Below are 20,454 nucleotides of genomic sequence, written 5' to 3' on the forward strand. Positions count from 1 at the left end.
ACACATAATTAGCAGCTATCAGTTTCACTGGCGTAATGATCTGTACATTTGTACAAACAGACGTTGAACCAGACAAAAAATGCATCACATCACACATCACTCTATTATTTTTGAAGTCGTGAACTTTATTGATATTCAACTACAAAGAACACTGTCCTCTGAGTCTAAATTTGCAGTAACATCGTTCTTTTACCACCTCTCCGTGAATTTGAACTGCTTGTAAAACTTGGCAACCAGTCTCTGTGTGTGTCACCATTGAAACTGATAGCTGCTGTAAAGATATAAACATACTACATAGTAAATTAGTTTACAGACATCTTGCTGCGTCACCTGCTGTTTTAGTCTGTCTGATGTTGGCGCAAAGCTGTAAAAGTTGACCACTAAAAGGGTAAATTCGCGAGCAAACTGACAAACCTAATTAGGTAGTGTATCAATATCCAGCTGTATCAGTAGCAGTGTATCTCATCGTCAAAATCATTGGTAAATGTACTGTAAATGTAATGTACTGGAGACAGTGAAATATGTTTAATGTATTTATTCAGAATATAAAATGGAAAAAATACAGAATTAGATATATCGAATACTGTGATACAACCATTAACTCAACAAGTCATTTACAATGACATAGTCCCCACTTGTAATAGGAGTATTAGTCTTGATGGGGCAGGAAAATGTGGTCATTAAGAAGTATCACTGGAGTGTATATGTTGAGATCTATGGGCACATAGGTCTATGTCGTTGTTCCCAATTTGAAATACATGAGGCATGTCTAAGTTATGGTTCTAAATCGGGAAAAAAGATCAGACCTCTGGCAGTATTGGCCAGCCAAGAAATACATATGCGCATTATAAATGAGGTACAAGATGTGACATCTTAAGGTCTAATATCCTATCAAAATTGGAGGTATAGAACTTGCGGTTACTGAGATATGCATATACATGTATAATCAAGGTCAAAGGTCATCGAGGTCACATGACATTTTGAAAAAAAAATTATATTGCTAATTAATCCCTATATGCCAAAAAATCAGATCTCTAGCTCTATTAGCTTGCCCAGAATTAGATGTGTACATAATTAATGAGGTAAAGCCTGTGTTGTCATAAGGTCTCCCATCCAACTAAATACAAAGGACATAGCACTTGTGGTTACTTATTTATTGACATAAACATATATTTTAGGTAAAAGGTCATCGAGGTCACATGACATTTGGTCAAAAAATTTCTCTCCTATAGTTATCCCTATATACCAAAAATCAGACCTCTAGCTCTATTGGCTCGCTCAAAATTAGATATGCACATAATTAATGAGGTACAATATGTGGCGTCATAAGGTGTCCCATCATACCATACATGAAGGCTGTAGCACTTGTAGTTACTGAGTTATAGACAAATATGTATATTTGAGGTCAAAGGTCACCGAGGTCACGTGACATTTTGTCAAAAAAAATTGTATTGCTAAGTTATCCCTATATACCAAAAATCAGACCTCTAGCTCTATTGGCTTGCTCAAAATTAGATATGCACATAATTAATGAGGTACAATATGTGGCGTCATAAGGTGTCCCATCATACCATACATGAAGGCTGTAGCACTTGTGGTTACTGAGTTGTGGACAAATATGTATATTTGAGGTCAAAGGTCAAAATGGTCACGTGACATTTTGTCAAAAAAATTGTTTTGCTAAGTTATCCCTATATACCAAAAATCAGACCTCTAGCTCTATTGGCTCGCTCAATATTAGATATGTGCATAATTAATGAGGTACAATATGTGACGTCATAAGGTGTCCCATCATACCTTATATGAAGGGTGGTAGCACTTGTGGTAACTGAGTTATGGACAAATATGTATATTTGAGATCAAAGGTCATCAAGGTCACATGACATTTTGTCAAAATATCCGAGATATCTGCGTGAACGGATGGACTCACGGATGGACGACCCAATCTATAAGCCCACTGGACTTCATCCATGGGGACTAAAAATTGTGTCACTGCATCCTTTTTGCAATATGAATACGATGAGAAACTAAATTTTTATTTTTCGTGGCCTTATACATGGAAGTCTATGGAGATCTGCACATTTTGTCAAAATATCCGAGATATCTGCATGAACGGATGGACTCACGGATGGACGACCCAATCTATAAGCCCACTGGACTTCATCCATGGGGACTAAAAATTGTGTCACTGCATCCTTTTTGCAATATGAATACGATGAGAAACTAAATTTTTATTTTTCGTGGCCTTATACATGGAAGTCTATGGAGATCTGCCTTATACATGGGAGTCTATGGACGTGTAAACTAAAATATGCAAATTTCACCACGATTTGCCCAAATTTGGGAAAGGTCACTCCTATGCACTTCCATACCAAGTTTCAAATCAATCGGACTTGTGGTTTCAGAGAAGAAGATTTTTTGACCAAAAATGGGAGAAAATTACAAAAAAATTCATGAAAAATAGCAAGTCCAAGATACTGACCCAAGATGTGCACAATCATTTCATGTCAGCCCAAAGTACTTACATGCTAATTTTTCATGTAATCTGCTCAGTGGTTATTGAGTTTTTCCAATTTTGACTGTTTTTACATTTTTTCACTTAATTTGCATATTTTTGGCAATGACAACTTCATTTGAACAAAATCTCATCTACAGCCCATCATCCATGTACACACCAAATATCAAGATGAAATGTACAGCGGTTTTGGAGTTTTTGATGTTGACGGACAGACATACAGACATACAGACATACATACATACAGACATTTCCCTAGCCTATAAGAATAGCTTCCATTGCCATATATACATATGGCTATGGGAGCTAAAAAACAAGGAACAAAGTGTAAATAAAAGCTGCAAGCAGAGTTGGCAGAGCCAAGCATTTTGTAAAAACTAATATGGGTGCCAGGGATTTGAGTGAAATTTTAGCACAATCAATTTTTTTGTTCTGGAATTTAAGATTTTTAAGAGATTAAATTGCTATTATTGGAAAATCAAATTTTGAAGTCATGTGTGCTGTATAAAACTTTCACACTGCCCAGACCTGTAAGTCATTGGGAGAAGCCCTGTTGGGTTTTGTGAAAAGTAAATCTGGTAACTTGTTAAAATTTCAAGATGTTCACCATCTCTCATCGCCTCTAAACACTCTGCTACGTTTGAGAAGTGTACATACAGGTTTTTTTTAGATGTGGGCTGGCAAACAATAGAAAGAAGAATAAGAAAGAAAGAAAGAAAGAAAGATCTAAAGAATAAGATTTTCTCAAAACTAATAGGGGCTAGCGTATGGGCTTTGATGTGTAACTATTGAAAGTACAATACTACTCACTGTGAGGATATGTATGCACTATTATATAAAATAAATGAACTTGTCTTAGAATGCATCAACAATGATTGTAATAGTGACTATTTGAATTTGAATTGTGTTTGTGTCTTATAGAAAATATTTGGATGTTTTCATGCTTATGTAGATTCTATGCTCTTAATGGCAATGATGGTATTGGTGGTGTTAGCCTTGAAATTAATTTCTCAGCCATCACAAAATGCTGCTACTTCTTGTTGTAGTTGGGATTCGGTGTTATTGAAAGGGTCCATTTTGAGTTTTCTTAATAGGATCTTTGCTTGTTTGGGTATATCTTGTAGGTGGTTGAGGACATGTCATTCTCCAGTGAGAGATAGAATTACACCTTTTCGTGATGATGGGCCTTGCCGCTGTTTGCAAAATGTGCATCTGAAATGAGAAGAGATATTAAAAACAGTTAGTTAAAGTTACAATTACATGTGGATGTTGGGTGGACTTAATTATCAAATATGAAGTGGGTGTGGGTAAATATTCAGAGTAATTTAGCAGGAAATGTATGGTGGGATATGTTTGTTATACCAAAACAACCAAAATGCAGGTTTGATAAAGGTAAATTATGGTCACACACGTTTTATAATTCAAAGTGCAGGTTTCCTCCAGTATGAATTACAACTAAAAATGTGGCTATAAACTATTTGCTGATTGACATTTTTTCATCACTAGTACACACTTAGGGAAAATACTATACTTTGTCAGAACAAGAACAACCATCTTTTCACAAAAATTTTGGAGAATGAAACACGGTCCCTCGGGGACCGTAAATGAAACAATAAACTAAACTTGTTCACACAAAACTTGACAATGAAAGAATTTACCAACAACAGCTACGTAACCCCCCCCCCAAAAAAAAAAACCCACAAATATGAGCTAAAATGAATTTCGAACCCTCCATTACATTATTACAGACCCACAAGTCATGTACCTTTCATTGCATGAACTGGTGCTACAATACCCGGGTACCGGGTACAATACACGTACCGGTACGTGCGAGCTAGGTGGTACCGATCGACTACACACGACTGACTTGTGCCGATATTCAACGACGCGACATCGACACATAAACACTTCGTCCTAATCATATGCACTCTATTTATATAGCGCAGACACGAGCATCGAAACTTGAAAACCGAAGTGGCGAAAGAGTACCTTGATTAATCGCAATAAAGGCAACTATATTTTTTTATCTAGACAAAGTAGAAACATAGGGCCAAAGTCCCTGAAGCTACAATAGACATGGATACAAAATTAATTATTTCCTGACTGTATGAAATTATCTCAACTAAGGTCACCCTAGGGACATGTAAACCAAATATTAAAGCTGTCTGACCAGCGGTTTTGAAAAAACAAGCGACTCAACAGTTGACAGAGCTCTGCTGTGTTATGTAGAGAATAACCTTATGTGACACATGTATTGATGATGAAGGTGGATATCTCTGATAGCTCATTTCAGGATGGCCTGACCAAAAATGGAAAAAAATTCCGTAAAAATACAGATTTGCATATTTCATCAGACTATATTAGTCTATAATAGCAAATAAACGAGAGTTAATTACATTCTAATTAAAGTAAACAAGACTTGCTTAAATCAAGATTTACGTCATAAAAAAACAGCATATCTGTCAGGTTATAAAGAATCTTGAGCTTGTTATCTTTTAATATCAGTATTTTCATCCTATTAATCAAGCACATTTTCACTTTCAAATTAACATTGTAAGTAAGTTCTGTTGAATAAGTTGAGACTGTACGTACTCAGAGAAAGCACACTGAAGAGACAAATGTTTGAAACTTAAGAAGTTCAAGGTCATCAAAAGCATCATAAGGAATCATGTTACACTTTCATTGCACTGTTTACACAGATTGCATAATTGCTCTGAATAGCACATGAGGAATCTTACAGCCCAGCTTTACCATAAAAACCCTATCACTTTGACCACTCTTTTAATGACCATTCTATTTTTTTCCTCAAAAAGTAATCTTATTTTATCCTTACCAAGTCAACCATAAATGGAAATTAGAACTTTCTCTATCTCTATTTATTTGACCACCTTATCATGACAAACTATTATGAGCAATTTCTTTTAGATAACATAAATGGTGGTTCAGAATATATCAAAGTTGGGATTCAGGAAAGTTGCCTTTACATGTTTTAATCCTCAATTCACTATGAACTGTCAAAAAAGTTGAACTTTCTGATAATTCCACACTAAAATTATTTTGGCTTTGATGATTTCCTAATTAATTCAATTATTTAAAATCATATTAATTATTTTTTTCTGGGTGAATTGATAGGGTTTATACAGTACAAGAATTACATACAATGTAAGTCAAACTTTGACCAAAAATGACAAAACAATTCCTTAAAAATACACATTTGCATATTTCATCACAATTTTAACAAATCTAAGTTGGGTTATCCCTAGGGACCTGTATACCAAATAACAAAGCTGTCTGACCAGCGGTTATGAAGAAGAAGATTTTTACCAAAAACATCTTTTGGCATTAATTTGCCTATTTTTAACAATATCAAAAAATTAAAAAAAACAGTTTCTCAAAATCATATTTTTCATCTACACAACAAATATCAAATCAGTAGGTACTGCGGTTCTCAAGATATTTGAGTGGACGGACGCCTCACAAACGGACATACATACATACATACATACATACATACATACATACATACAGACTGACGACGGACGCCGGACGGATACCCATCCCAATAGCTTCTATAGACTATAGTCTATAGTAGCTAAAAACAAGAGAAAAACACTGGTTCGTTTTAGTCGTTCGCCGACCGGTAGCTCAATGACCCGCTAAAACTACATGTACTTCCGGATTTACTGCAGCTATTCTCGCGAGAGTTTTGACGTCACACGTGTACATAAGCACATGTATAAATGCATTTTACACAGGCTAGGCAGTCTTGATCTCGCAAGAATTATAACTGACTTTGTTTTCATCATAATTGCCGACCGCCCGTCGCAGCAGCGAAATTGAATCGTCGTGTTCTTAGTTGCTGGTCTTGGCCAGTATTTCTTACTCAATCGAAAATTGAAAAGTTTAGGAGGATTCAAGCTGCGAAACATCAGTTAAAAAATCTACTAAAATATAATCGAGATATTCGTGATACCAGGCTGATTGTAGAGGTAATGTTGCGCGGATGACAGCACCGTGCGTAAACACTGTAAACCTTACGCAGAAAATGAAAATCGAACCGGCCCTTTCAAAAGCGACTTTACTGATGACAATCACACAGAATCAGTCAGACATCAACATGAAAATGGTCGACATGCGGATTGGACGTAATCTCAAAATAACCTCACAACAAGTAATCCGCCCCGTCATTTCGGGACATTTACTGATGAAAATCACGCTACTTCAAAAGCGAGTTCACCGACGATAGACGTATAGTACCACAAACGCCTCCCAACTGAACAGACAGACATTCAACGCGGTTTCTGGTCAATTGGACCCTATGCCGATTGGACCAAAGTAAATTGGACCCCGTGATTGATCGCGAGGTTTTACCAAATATGAACTCATACAAACTATTCGAGCATCGCTTTGGTTTAGCATACGTAGTTTTATGTTTGGAGTTCTCTAGCAATTCATGGTCGTAGACGGCCACCGTGTGTCGGCCTAGGCTCCCAAAGCTGGCAATGCAAATGTACCGTACGTACTGTACTTCACTGTTTAGTGCTGCGGGCCGGGTACGTCACCGTCTCCGAGTACCAGTACTGTCGAAGTGAATTTCGTTGCACAATTATATAAAACCCAGAGACTGGAATAACAAACTATGCAATACAAGTCTTTCCATCACAGTGGTTTCCAATGCTGGTCAGTGATACTGGATGTTGGCTGACAAACAAAATGTGAAATGATTAAATAGTATCTCTCTCTATCATTGGGTCCAATTGACTTGGGTCCAATCGGCGTGGGGTCCAATTGACCAGTTGCCTTCAACGCTACTCGCTAGGGCTTATAACAGACGTCAGTCTGACATCAATAATCGACATGCCGTTTTGACTTAAATCAAATTCAAATTCACATCAAAATACATGCTTACACAGTTCACTAGATGTAACCTCACAACAAGTAATCCGCTTTGTCATTTAGGAACATCTTGACACGGCAATGCCGTTTTGAACAATTTCACAGCCGCTAGCCGCACAGAGATTCGGCAAGTGCCCGTATACAGGCCACAATAATCATTCACAAATTACAATCCACCACTTCTAAATGTACAAATATGATAGAACATACATCTGAAAACAGCTATTAATAGACATACAGATTAGCTTACCTCCTCAATCGTAAAGTATGCGCCAGCGGCAGGAAAATATCCGGATTCCTCACAGTCGACTTTAACACACTCGTCTCGTCGTCGTTCACTTTGTTTTAGACAATGGTGCATACGCTGGCAAATTGGCTATTACATTAATTGTTACTATTCCCTCCTTACATGTATCGTTTCACCATGCAACAATAGGGTCCTACACTATCATCGTAACAGCAATTACGCAATAGAACATAGGCTGAACTTGCATAAGCAACAATGACGCAGTTAAAAATAAATTGATCAAGAAAATTGACTTTCCAAATTTAAACTTTACCCACAAATAGTTAACAAAGAGCAATCCCACTGGCAAGAAGGTATAACAATTCTAAACCTTTTATTATTCAACATGTATTTTTGAAGAGCACAGTTGTTCAACCACAAATGAAAAAAAATCTTAAAAATACAAAAATTAAAGATATCCCTGTAAAAATTCACATTTTTGTAAACGATTCGTGCTACCTACCTATGCACAAAATATCAACACATTCTGCCCGCTGGTTCCTGAGTTGCAGCAGCTCAATGGATTTTCACATTTTTGTACCTCATTTGCATATTTTTGATCCAAACATTTTGATTTGAACAAATTCACATCTCCAACCTACGATGCCCCTTTGTACCAAATATGAAGACGGTAGGTATTGCGGTTTTCGTGTTTTTGATAAGGACGGACATACATACATACATACATACATACATACATACATACATACATACAGACAACCATTTTCCCACCTTATACGAATAGCTCCCATTTGCATATATGCTAATATGGGAGCTATAAAAAAAAATACCACCAAAGGCACAGTGTTGCTTCTATCTGACAAACAAAAAGAGGTATTCCTATTGCCACGTGTTCAATAAAAGTGCTATTGTTTTTGAAAAAACTTTGAACTTTCAATTTTCTTAGGCAGAATTCCATTTAAACAGCCAGTTTTCAGTTTTGTTGATCAACAGTAAAAATTTGATGGTCCTAGCTTGAAATGTTTGGATGATGAACCAAGGATAAAATGCACAATATACACACCAAATAAACAACTGGTGAGAAGGAAACAACTTACAACAGCTCCATTAACCCTTTGAGCGCTGTAAACTTTCCCAACAAAATTTGTGTGCAAAATTTTACCAATTCTTAATGATTTTTAAATGTTTTTGACAATTTTGGACCAATCGAAAATACTTTTCATTGGCTACTGTTTTTGATCCAAATTTTGTAAAAACAAATCTGAAAAAAAATTGTCAGGGTTAACAGTCCAGTGTTGGATGTCAGAGAAAAAGAGAAAGATTTCAATTACTTCCTAGTTGTGCGAATACTATGTATACCATTAAATCTGAAAACGTTTTGGTTTCAGATAAAAATGTACAACTATATTTTGACAATTACTGCAAGCAAAATATAATGTAAGTCAACATTGTAGACTGCAAGTTCAAAGTTGTAAAAGCAGACAACCGCTGGGAATTGGTCGATGATAACTGAGAAATTCGAACCTTGGAAGGAGTAAATATATGCAGTGTACTGACTAAAAATCAATATTATGGTCAGGGGGATAGGTGGTAAATGTTTTTTTTATTCTGTTTGTGTGAAGTGATCTGATATAATCCTTCATTTAATACTCATCTTATTCATTCTACACATGATTTCACCTGGCTGGCCCCCATTGTTGTAATGATTTACTTAATTAATTGATGACATAACAGCTTTTTTATTTTTATGTAACAAAATGATTGGAACTAATACAAATAAACTGGAGTCTCTTTTAACAGTATGGTGCATCTTGCCATATGCCGTCTTGTGGATTGAAATCCCTCATCAGTGTATGGGGTTTCCTCCATGAAATATTGGCAGATCGTCCATGTAGCCGACACGAACACAGAAGTGTCTGTTACCGGCTACCAAAAAGTATGAAAATTAGTCAAGAATGAGCTACAAAATCACTATCAGTTTGAAGTTGCAGGTAGAATTAGTCTGTGCCTTTGTATAAAATACTATAAAAATACCGCAATTATACGGTGTCGCTCACATTTGATCAGAATTGGTACATACCAGTATGGGTACCAAAGATCAACAATTAATGTGCAGGAAAATTCTATTTTCCATGTTATGACAATGATTTCTGCACAGTACAACCAGAAAAAATACAAGAAATATTTAAACCAGAAAAACAAGTTGACAAAAGTTGGACACGCTGCTACAGAGAAATAGATGTTTTGATCAAAAAAGGGCAAAAATTGTCCTAAAAACACAAATATTGAAATTTCACCACTTTTTTAGCAAACCGCTTCTCAGCTTGTCAAAAGATGACCTGCAACATTTCGCGAAATCTATCAGCAATATAAATCACTGGGCCATATGTATGTTGTAGTTACAGCACACAATCTTATTTGCGCTAGTGATATGGATGTACATTGTATCCTCAGACAGCGTCGAACTAAAATAAATTATAAATCTGAAAATTTACTCAGAAAAAAAAATTAGCACAGCTTTTCTTATTTGAAAAAAATTTTTTTAGAAATTTACAATTGTAGAAAAGTGTTCACAATTTCATTGTGACCACCCCCTCCCAAGATCTAATGGTCCATCCCTTAGTTTGAGCAGGTCTGTTAATATGTAACAGTTCATAAACAATGACAGGAAATGACTCAAGCTCAGTGGAGTAGCATGCTGGCATGCCAACACTCCTGAACATTTGCAGAATTTCCCTTTTTCTTACCTCATTTGCACATTTTTGACACTGATGTGTTCATTTGAACAAATTCACATCTCAACCCCTACATCTACCTGTACACCAAATACTGAGACGGTAGCTTTGGCAGTATGGGAGCCTTTGTGTGTGACGGACATACATCCGCACATACCCACAAATATACAGACACAGACGCCACTCGGACTCATCATATAAGCTCATTTTGGTATTTATATATAAAACCAAATATGAGCTAAAAATAGTAGAAAGTGAACAACCAGCTGAAAGTTAGTTGAGGAGACCTTAACCGCATATCATTTGCATCTCATTGTCGGCTACATGGACTGTGTGCCGAAATATTTGCTAAAGTTGGTCCACTACATAAAACATAGCCTCACAACTGTTTTCTTGATCAAATTTCATGACAAATTGACACCAAATAAGACTACATTATTTTCAGTGTCTTCAAAAAAATATTTTATCTGCAAATGTGACATGCGTCTTCCCGATCCATTCTATTCCTAATCTTGCTGTAGAAGCCACTTTTAATTTATAAAAACATAAACTTAAATTTTGTGTGAAGTACATACCAATGTATTGGTGCATGATATTATTTAGTACAGTCAGTAAAATTGTCACTGCCATCTGAAGACAGCATAGCTTCTGTGGGAACTCAATATACCTGTTATTTATTGCTACCAGTGAGTCACAGTATTTGAAAACTAGTGGTTTTTAATGTTGAAAGTTATTTGATCAGTGCTGCCATTTTTGGGAAATATGACATCAACTGATAAAGAGTTACAGGAATGATTGTACCTCTGAGCAAAGACAGCGTGCAATAACGTCAACAAAGTCGGATTGATGCAATGTGAATATGAACTGTTCAAGGATAGAAATCAAGAAAGAATAGAACAACAAGGACAAATTTACTACACAATCAAAGAAAGAAACTGATACCCAAGACTAAAAAGAAGAATGCGATGTTTTCTTTCACAGTTGATTGTATTGGAAAAACAAAACACTGAGTAATGCATGCATGAAAGGGCACTAAGACTGGCTTCCAACTATATTCACAAGAATTTGCCATATATTATAATCTTGTGCTTACTGTAATTGATTTAAGATGGTTATTCATGATGCCACTCACAGTATAACAACAATCAAGTTAACTTTGAATTGCAACAGTGTATGGTATAAATTGTCTCCAATCATCAGTCATGCACAGTAATGCCAATCAACACCATTGGCAATGATTATCAACTGGATTGCCATTATGAGTTCTGGATGGAGAAACACTGAAGTGTAATATAAAGTACTCAGTATCAGTTGTCTGATGGTATTTCTCTGATGCAAGTAAATCCTCCTGAGTCTAGAGTTATTGTGCGTTTGAGAGATTGTAAATGTCAATTGAAAGGCGTTCATCCAGAGAGATCTTTCTAAAAGTTTCCTTTGGAAAACATCTTATGTACAGCACTCTACAATTTCCAGATAATTGGTAAAATCAATTTTCTAGAGCATCTATGGTAAAATCAAGCATTTGCAACAGAACATCGAGAGCAACCTCATGATCTTCTTTTTTGAGGTGTAAGAATATGTAATGCCTGGGGCAATCAAATACTTATGTTTGATAAATAAATAACATATTCATCAAGCTATTGAAGACTGTTGTTGAGATACTGTACAAACATGTTGGCTATGAGTGTTGTGTCTTCAACTGGATGTGTTTTTGTAAAACTGATGAACTGTCGTCGATGCCGCCGTAATTCCGATATATTGAGATTGTGAGTTAGATGAATGTGGGAAAAAATCAAGGAAAATTCCAATCAAGTACAGAAAACTTCAAAAAGGAAACGTCAAGTTTTCCTGACTGCTCACTTGTTTATGTGATGATTAAAGCTCCAATAGTGGTATTACCCATCATAATGGTTCTGTTTGTGAAATACTTCTTCAAGTTCTACTCGCTAAATCATGTTGAATTGCCCCTGAGTTCAGCTTTTCAACATGGCCTGCATGTGTGAGATGTTTGATGATCTTGTTGACACATGAAGCCTAGTCCAGATTAGACTTTAATTGTTGATAACAACCATTGCATTTCATACAGAATACCTTATCTTAGCAACACGCTTCTGGAAGAAGATGAAACGTGCTTCTTTTCTATAACAGAAATATAATATCATATGGCAAGGAAAAAAATAAATCGTTCATCGGAATCGCCGCTTCTACTTTGGCATATTTGGAATTTTTTTTTTTGATCGCAGCAAATTCTTACTTCCGCATTACAAATATTTTTAGTACTGCCGCTGGTGGCGCCCTACACTGTGTCGGGTTTTTGCGGGCACGGGATTTTGAATGACACTTCATACGTGTTCGGACTTTAATAGTTGACCGCCAACATGTTGTTGTGACGTCTGAATTTGGCGAATCACGACGCAAAGTGGGTCGATTTGGCCAGAAATTTGCTCGTTTTGTAAAGGTTAGTACATGTCACATCATGAGTATTAATTTGATCGCTAACATTCGACGTGATGGCCAACAGTTAGTTCCAGAGACGCTATTCAGTGTTTGTCCTGATATTACGTTCGGCGATTTGTTCAACAAGATCGTGACAGCAGATATAGATGGACGGTGCATCCGATTGAATGAAAATTGCATCAAAAGTATAAAAATTTACGGCAATGACAAAACACATGGTTGCGTCGATGTTAAAGTACGATCTGAATGATGACTATATAACTTCACTCCGATCACAGTACAGTGTTGTTAGACCATTGTGTAAAATGTGTATATATAGACAGTGGTAAAGAGGCCAAAACATGGGGCCAAAGTAAAATGAAAAAAACTCAGATGCTAGGTCCCACCAGGACAATATTAAAGGACAATACTGAATTGTTGAATTTCAGTGATTTGCTGTACATTTCAGTTTTATTCTGAGAGAATTTTGAAATGCTCAGAATATGTTGTGCAAACACTAACTGTGAATGTAATGGCCTATGTTATTGTTGGGAAATATAGTATTGAATTCAGTTACCAGTATCAGTGTTTCTTGTCTGAGATATTTCTGGTAAAAAGGGAAACAATTATCTTGCCTTGTCTGCATGTGTGCAAAAATGCCAGAGAACCGCGTTTACCTTCGGCCTAAAAAAAATTAAAAAAATTTTCGCTCGCCGCTCCTGGACTTGGTCCAAAACATCCGATGAACAAGATTTTTTTTTTCTCTGGCCTAAAAAGGTTTAGCTGTTGTCCCTATATCCCTTTCACAACCAACTTTTGAATGCAACCATAAATTCTCAGTTCATTAGTGGCAAGAATAAGAAATCATTATTTGAAAAGGATATTTTATCTTTAGCGCCTGGTATGTTTATTTTATCACCTGGTATGCTGGTCTTCTGCGCTTCCAGTAAAACCTGAACCAAAATAAAAGTATAGGAGAGCAAAGATGTGGTTAGCAACAGCTGAAGAAATGGCTTCAGAGACTGCTTTCAAACATACATGGAAGTGTGATGAAGAAAATCCTGCGTTACAAAATTGCTGATCATGATAGGAAAGTTACTACAGGTAACATCATGTACACAACATTGACTACTGCTGACAGAAATAGTGATAAATTTTGTCTTTTTGTGCTTGTTTATTACTTCAAATTGTCTAATTCCATTTCAAGTATAGTTTCAGTCTCAATGATAACAAAGAACCCATTTTCACCTTACCTTGACACATAATTTCCGAAATCCTCATATGAACCTTTGGAGAAATATTTTTTTTTGCATTCTAAATGACAGGGCTGTGATGTCTTTGGGAATAAGCACCACAGACAAGACAAGCTATTTATCAATAAACATTATTCTTAAACTGATTTAAAATCATCAATGAAATTCAAAACATCAGCCATCATTTTTTCAGTGACAAAAAAAATTATTCTACACTTATTATGAACAGTGAATTTGAAAATGAAGAAATTGCCAAAATTAACTTACTGTGATCACATCTTGACTTATCCTATCAAGCTCATACAGAAAATTGGTTGAAGAAAGAGGTTGCTGGGTAAAGAACAAAACATATAAATAATTAAAAATAATTTTTTTGATTGGATTCGAGAAGAGAGAATAACATTAATGTCACTATCTATTGTCCCCTGAACTTAAATTTTACCAAATTGTTTGTATCAGTGATGCAGAAGGTCTGCTCTAGATCATCTTTATGAGATCCATTCAGCCTACATGATATCATGGGTCACCACGGGGTTAAAGGTAAAAGGTTAATACCTCTTATCAATTCAAAATTAACAACATAACAGTGTAGTAGTCACAATTTTACTTCATATATGCACTGACTTTTTGGCTTAAAGTAGTATGCGCCTCAAAAATGAAAGACTTGCTCAAACTTTCTTCAATTAAGCTTTGAGCCATTGTCTTTCCAAATCAACAATCAAAATTGGGGGTCATCATGTAAAATTTGGAACAATAAAGAAACAACTTATCAAACACTTTTACAATATTTGAAATTCAAAATGGCCGCCATCCCTGTGTTAACTGTATAGATAAAAAATTAAAAGTTGGATTTTCAAAAAACTACGAAGGTAAAAATTTTTCTTTCTCCACAGGCTTTAAAATGGAGTATCACAAGTCATAGATCAGAAAAGAATTGTAGAAATGTGAGAGTCTGAATATCTGTCCCAAGGCTCACTCTACCTCAATGTACTAAAGTTATTATTTGCTGTGTTTGAAAAAAATACTAAAATAAGTTCTTGACATGACAAAACAACTAAGATTGCAACATACAGTGATATGATACAGTTATTTGCCCTTTGAACTTACAGACTGTGTGGACATATTGGCTGGTGGCGCTTTCCTGTGAAAGACTGCATCACAAATTGCATCACAGGGAAGTTCATCGTCCCATTGGATTGTAAATAAAGGAGAGTCCCATCGATTGCGTGAATCGGGTGCCTCAAATCTCATTACCAGTGCATCAAAACTGAAAATAAACAGACACATGTGTACACACTGAAAAACCGAATGAAAAATTCAGTAAATTCAAACTCACAATATACAGCATCACCTAATGACATCACAGTCAAAACCTCTCACCAAACCTTTAAAAACTCTTAAAAGGAGTGGTTCAATAACCAAGCTAAGTTGTTACAGTTTTTTGAATTGCGACCCCTCCACACGCTATTGAATTCATGAAGCACTCGCAAACACATACTTGGTATCACACATTGCACGCAAACTTTTATCGAAGCAATGTAGACATCACTCAACTTGGAGAAAGACAGCCTTAAGGACAATTCTGTCCATCAGCAGAGCTATCAAGCCGGGGTAAGTTGCAATACTGTTCTTCCCTCCTGAAGTTTTTTACTTGATGAGTATTTTATTGCATTCTTTTCCATCCCTTTCTTGATAAGTTTTTAGATTACTGGTTGAGGAAGGGGCTAACAATTGTGCTGTGCTACTTTTTCAAGGGCTGTATTTGCCATCGGAACAGTGATTTTTTATTTTGTACTCACCTTCATGGCCTGTATTAGAAACTTGTGTTATTCAAAGTGTCCCTATGAATACTTAGATGGTATTATCTTTGAGCATTCATCCTTTTAAAAGTGTGCAAAATTCATCATTTTTTGTTATAACTATTTTGCCAATTGAAATCTTGCTTTCCACTATAAAATTCACTTATAATAAGTTTTTTGCTGATCACAGTACAGAAATACATTTACCTAAAATACATATTTACACCCATTGACAGACCCGAGCAAACCTTTTGACTGAAATAAATTAAAGGTTGTCATATTCAATAGTTTACTTAATTTAGAAAAAATATGACCCTAGTGATAATTCAAGAGTAACTCACATTTCTTGTGAATACTTTTCTGTTTCATCTCTCTGTTGATTCCAGTCTGACGCCCTCTCTGGTGAAACCTCACAGTGGATCTGAAAAGGTCAAATGAGGTCACCATGTAAAATGACAAACCAACTTTGCTGCTGACTCAGTCAAAGAAGAAGCAGTTTCATTTTGCTTGATTATTGTGTCTGTCTGTACCATTTTTGAGGAAATATTTCATTTTTTGTCATTACTGATCAGAACATCTTCTGACCAATCAATCTCTGTAATTTCCATTCTGATGATGAAAATCGCAGAATTAAAGAAAAGATATTTAAGCAACAACATGATTGTCAGTTTTTACAACTGTAACATTATCATTACTTAAATTATTAAGAATTGACTTACCACACAATGTGTTGTCTTGGATGATTTTGATACACAATACAGCTCATATCTGTAGCCTGCAAGACACCCATATTTGATATCATTATTGGTGAAAACATTTCAAAACAGAAGAACTTACAGCAAAACATCATGTTAAAATGTCATCCTATGAGCAAATTATACAACTTAACGAATAACTTTCCTACTAAATATACAAATTCATACCGTTGGCATAGATGTTCAAATCAATAAACTACTACACAGTTGAGAAAAAAAAGGCAAGTTTATAAAATACCAATGAGAAAGGAGCTTATTTGTTGTTCAATAAAACACTCTTATGCATCAGGAATTATGTTTCCATGTTATTATTCCACGATGTCTATTGATTATAAAACCGAAATTACAAATCTATGAAACTTTTAGTATCTTACCTTTGATGTAGTTGAGAGAATCAAGTATCAGAACATCATCCTTATTCAATTTCCTAAATAAGAGAGGAATATTGAGAAATAATTTTGTATGTTTCAATAAAACTGCTTACCATAGCTTTTGCAATTATAACTTCAGACATTCATATTTCAGCAGGTATGTAATGGCCTGTTCTCCAGTCACGTGACCTAATTCCCATAGAACCACTGAGCTTAGACACAGTGAACAAAAGCAATCATATTCGAAGACTACAGAAAGGGCACATTGTGTAGTTTCACATCAATTTACCAATGTTCTACAGTCACTGCATGAATACTTGTTTCTAACTTCTGTCATGACACCTGACAATTGATCTTCATGTAATCTGACAATTAGGACACTTTCACAGGCATGAAACCTATCAAGATGTTTATTTATCACAGATTGATGTAGTTTTTAGTTTTTAGACATTAAATAAATGCTCTATCCCACAAAACAAGTGTGATGATGCAGTCATGGCGGTAACAGAAAACGATACCTCCATGATGCAGTTTACATGACCAATCTTACCTGTCCACATTTGCTTTTAGAGTTCCCCGAATATCCTTCTCTCTTCTTGAATCTGCAATAACAGACAGTGATACTAAGAACACATAAGGCTCGGATGTAGTTCATGGCCCAAAACTTTGCTTGACTTGTTGGAGTCGGACGGCAAAGTCTGGTTTTGCGGTCCAACCCGGTTGCATACTATAATGGCCATAAGAATTAAGATATTGGACAAAAATGCGCCATCCAGGAGATCTGGGTTATAAAACTAGTATAAAAATGAAAAGGGCCCTGTGCTGCAGTTTGAACATTTCTTGATTACGTATTTCGTCACCCGAATGATGTGAGCAACCACGTGTGTACAAAAACAGTACTTAACTACTTACCACTGTAAACGGTATTCCTGTCGACTTGTATGGTATGATCGCTGACAATATGTACGGTTTTATCATACTTGGATTCAAGATGTCTTTTCAATTCGTCGGCACGTCTTGTCTTGCCGCTGCACGGCAGACCACACATCAATATAAGGGGCATCGTACTCACTGCACTCAACAACACTCCATCCAGCTGGCTAGCTGCTGGAGTACTTCCGTGTCACAGGAGAGAAGTGCGCCAAGTACGTCGAGTTTTCCGCCTACTTTTGTTTATATTAGCCGGCCCTTGCCAGATTACTCAGGCTGGGTATCTTAGACTGCAATGTACATGTGGCTGGTGCAAGATTTTATTCCAGTGAATATTCTCCGCTTATAAATGACTCATTATATGTCGAGTTTTATACGAAAAAAAGACTGCGATTTATTTACTTAATTAGGATATAAGAAATAGATGCTGATGTAAGGAATTTTAGAAATTGTCAGTGACAAGAAGGAAATTATACAATATGTGAATTTTGGCACTTCAGAAAGGGCAGTTCATTCCAAAGCAGACCTACAATCTGCCGGACTGGAGTTCAAATATGATAAGTAACTTAATCTCCTTATTTCTACAGGAAATATAATCTGTGTGTCACTGTTTGACCTTGTTTTGATGTTATCATGCTGGCAAACAGGCCTTTACTGAATTTATAACCTGGATTTACCAAAGCAATTACATGACTATTATCATTACCATTGCGTAATTGTGTGATTAGAAAGAAAGCATTTTGTCTCCATAATGGTCTATAGAAATGCCAACAGAATAGATGTTCAATTACAGGAATAGATTGGTAATTTTAATGGTCCTCTGAACCGTCAAATGTAAAAAATTGGTAAAATGCGTAGACTGCACATGTATCATGCCAGTAAACCTCAATACTGTGGGTCAATGTGAGGCATACAGTACACACCTCGAAATTTTTCAGTATATCCATGCATTCATAACCCATGGGTAATATTTTAGTAGTTGCTCTCAGTGAGCAAAAAAGCATGCACAATGTGCTTTTAATTTCAAAATATAATCAGGAAAATTCTGTAGCTCTATAGGGTGTGTAATGGGACCTGGTGGCATATCATGCCACGGAACTCCCCCCACCCCCCCCCCCCCCCACCCCTTCATTGATCCAGACTCTCTGCTGGAGGTGCTGTCACTTCCGCCGGGAGAAGAGACTTCCAGGTGGAAGCAAAGGCACCCCCAGCAAAGAGTCTGTCTCACCAAGACTTTAATAACCTCCCCATTCATCCTGGGACTGTACCATTATTTTGTGGGGAGCGCCAACAGGTGTGGGGGACTGTAAAAAGGGTAACAGAGGAAAGCTATGAAGAAAGGGCAGTTGTCTTCCAGGACACATGTGCAAAGAAAAAAAAATTTAAAAAATAGTTTTGTGTTTGTTGTGTTGGTTAGGGGTTAAGTTTGGGCTTCTGAAAAAGTGCTTTGTGTTAGTAAAGTTAGGGTTGGGCTTCCAAGACGTCTTCAGTAATTCTCTTTCTTCACCCATTGTCATGAAAATTACGCATCCCTTTGTCTCCTACTCCCCTCCCCACAAAATAATGGTACAATCCTCGGAGTAGCTTGATGGCACGACAGTTTGACAAGATCCTTGCAATAAAATGAAAATTATCACAGCTTTGTATTTTTGCCTGATGGCATGTAACTTTATTTGGTCACAATACAGGTATATATGGAAAATGGCAGTCACATATAATATCTGTAATAAATATAATAATATGGTTGAGAGTGATATATGTTGATATATAAAGTTTTTGCCGATAGAAATTTGGAAGATCATCCAGAATTCTGGCAGTTTTGGAACACTGGAAGTTTCTTGTTGTGGATCTGTTGAGATGTCCCATCATGCATAGCAGTACTTTGACACTTTCAGATGGCTGATTATGTTTATAGAAGTTTTGTAAGAATCTTTTGGTAAACTGTGTGATGTGTCTGTCCTATACACAGTGTCTCATTAAGAATGCCACAGCGTCTGTCAACTTGACACTTTATATGAAAAAATATTCATTCTCTTGCTTTTCTGGTCATACAATTACGGTAGTCAATTCTTACAGTACACACTGAAATATATATCATTTGAAATTTACATGATGGTAAGTGTTGCAGCAACAATACAACAATCAATGTCAAAGAAGCCTTGTTACAATAATGGAATTCCATTTTTTGGTGAAATCGTGAGTAAAGTGGTGGGTTATACACTTGACAAACTTTCTCACCAGTCTGACAGAACGTACATCACAAACTTGACTCACATCTCCAAAGTACCAAATTTAAACAACAGGACTACTTTGATCATTATCTTGTTGCACTAAGGGGCTGTAGATAATTAAAACATGCGCACTGTAGATGCAACTAATTGCTTTGGCCTCAATCCCCCTCCCCCTAAAGGAAAGTTTAGAAGTGCGAAAATACAACCAAGCCTGACATTCTGTATCAGCATGGCATACTGTATACAATTGGTGATTACGTCTATGCAATGGCAACAAACCACCACC

At 36.2% G+C, this 20,454-nt stretch overlaps 1 protein-coding gene across 1 annotated transcript; it reads right to left on the minus strand.

Annotated features, from left to right (window-relative positions):
• Positions 1-11,092: 11,092 nt before the first annotated feature.
• LOC139117080 (protein KTI12 homolog) lies at positions 11,093-18,118 on the minus strand. The gene is made up of 9 exons (XM_070679914.1): positions 17,920-18,118; positions 17,558-17,609; positions 17,011-17,063; positions 16,601-16,656; positions 16,223-16,302; positions 15,190-15,349; positions 14,350-14,412; positions 13,714-13,782; positions 11,093-12,174 (listed from the first exon to the last, which is right to left on the minus strand). Exons 1-9 carry the CDS (start codon positions 18,068-18,070, stop codon positions 12,031-12,033), a joined length of 828 nt encoding a protein of 275 aa, XP_070536015.1. The 5' UTR covers positions 18,071-18,118; the 3' UTR covers positions 11,093-12,030.
• Positions 18,119-20,454: the final 2,336 nt, after the last annotated feature.

Source organism: Ptychodera flava, chromosome 18 (genome assembly GCF_041260155.1).
Source record: "Ptychodera flava strain L36383 chromosome 18, AS_Pfla_20210202, whole genome shotgun sequence".
In the NCBI taxonomy this organism is placed as follows: Eukaryota; Metazoa; Hemichordata; class Enteropneusta; family Ptychoderidae; genus Ptychodera; species Ptychodera flava.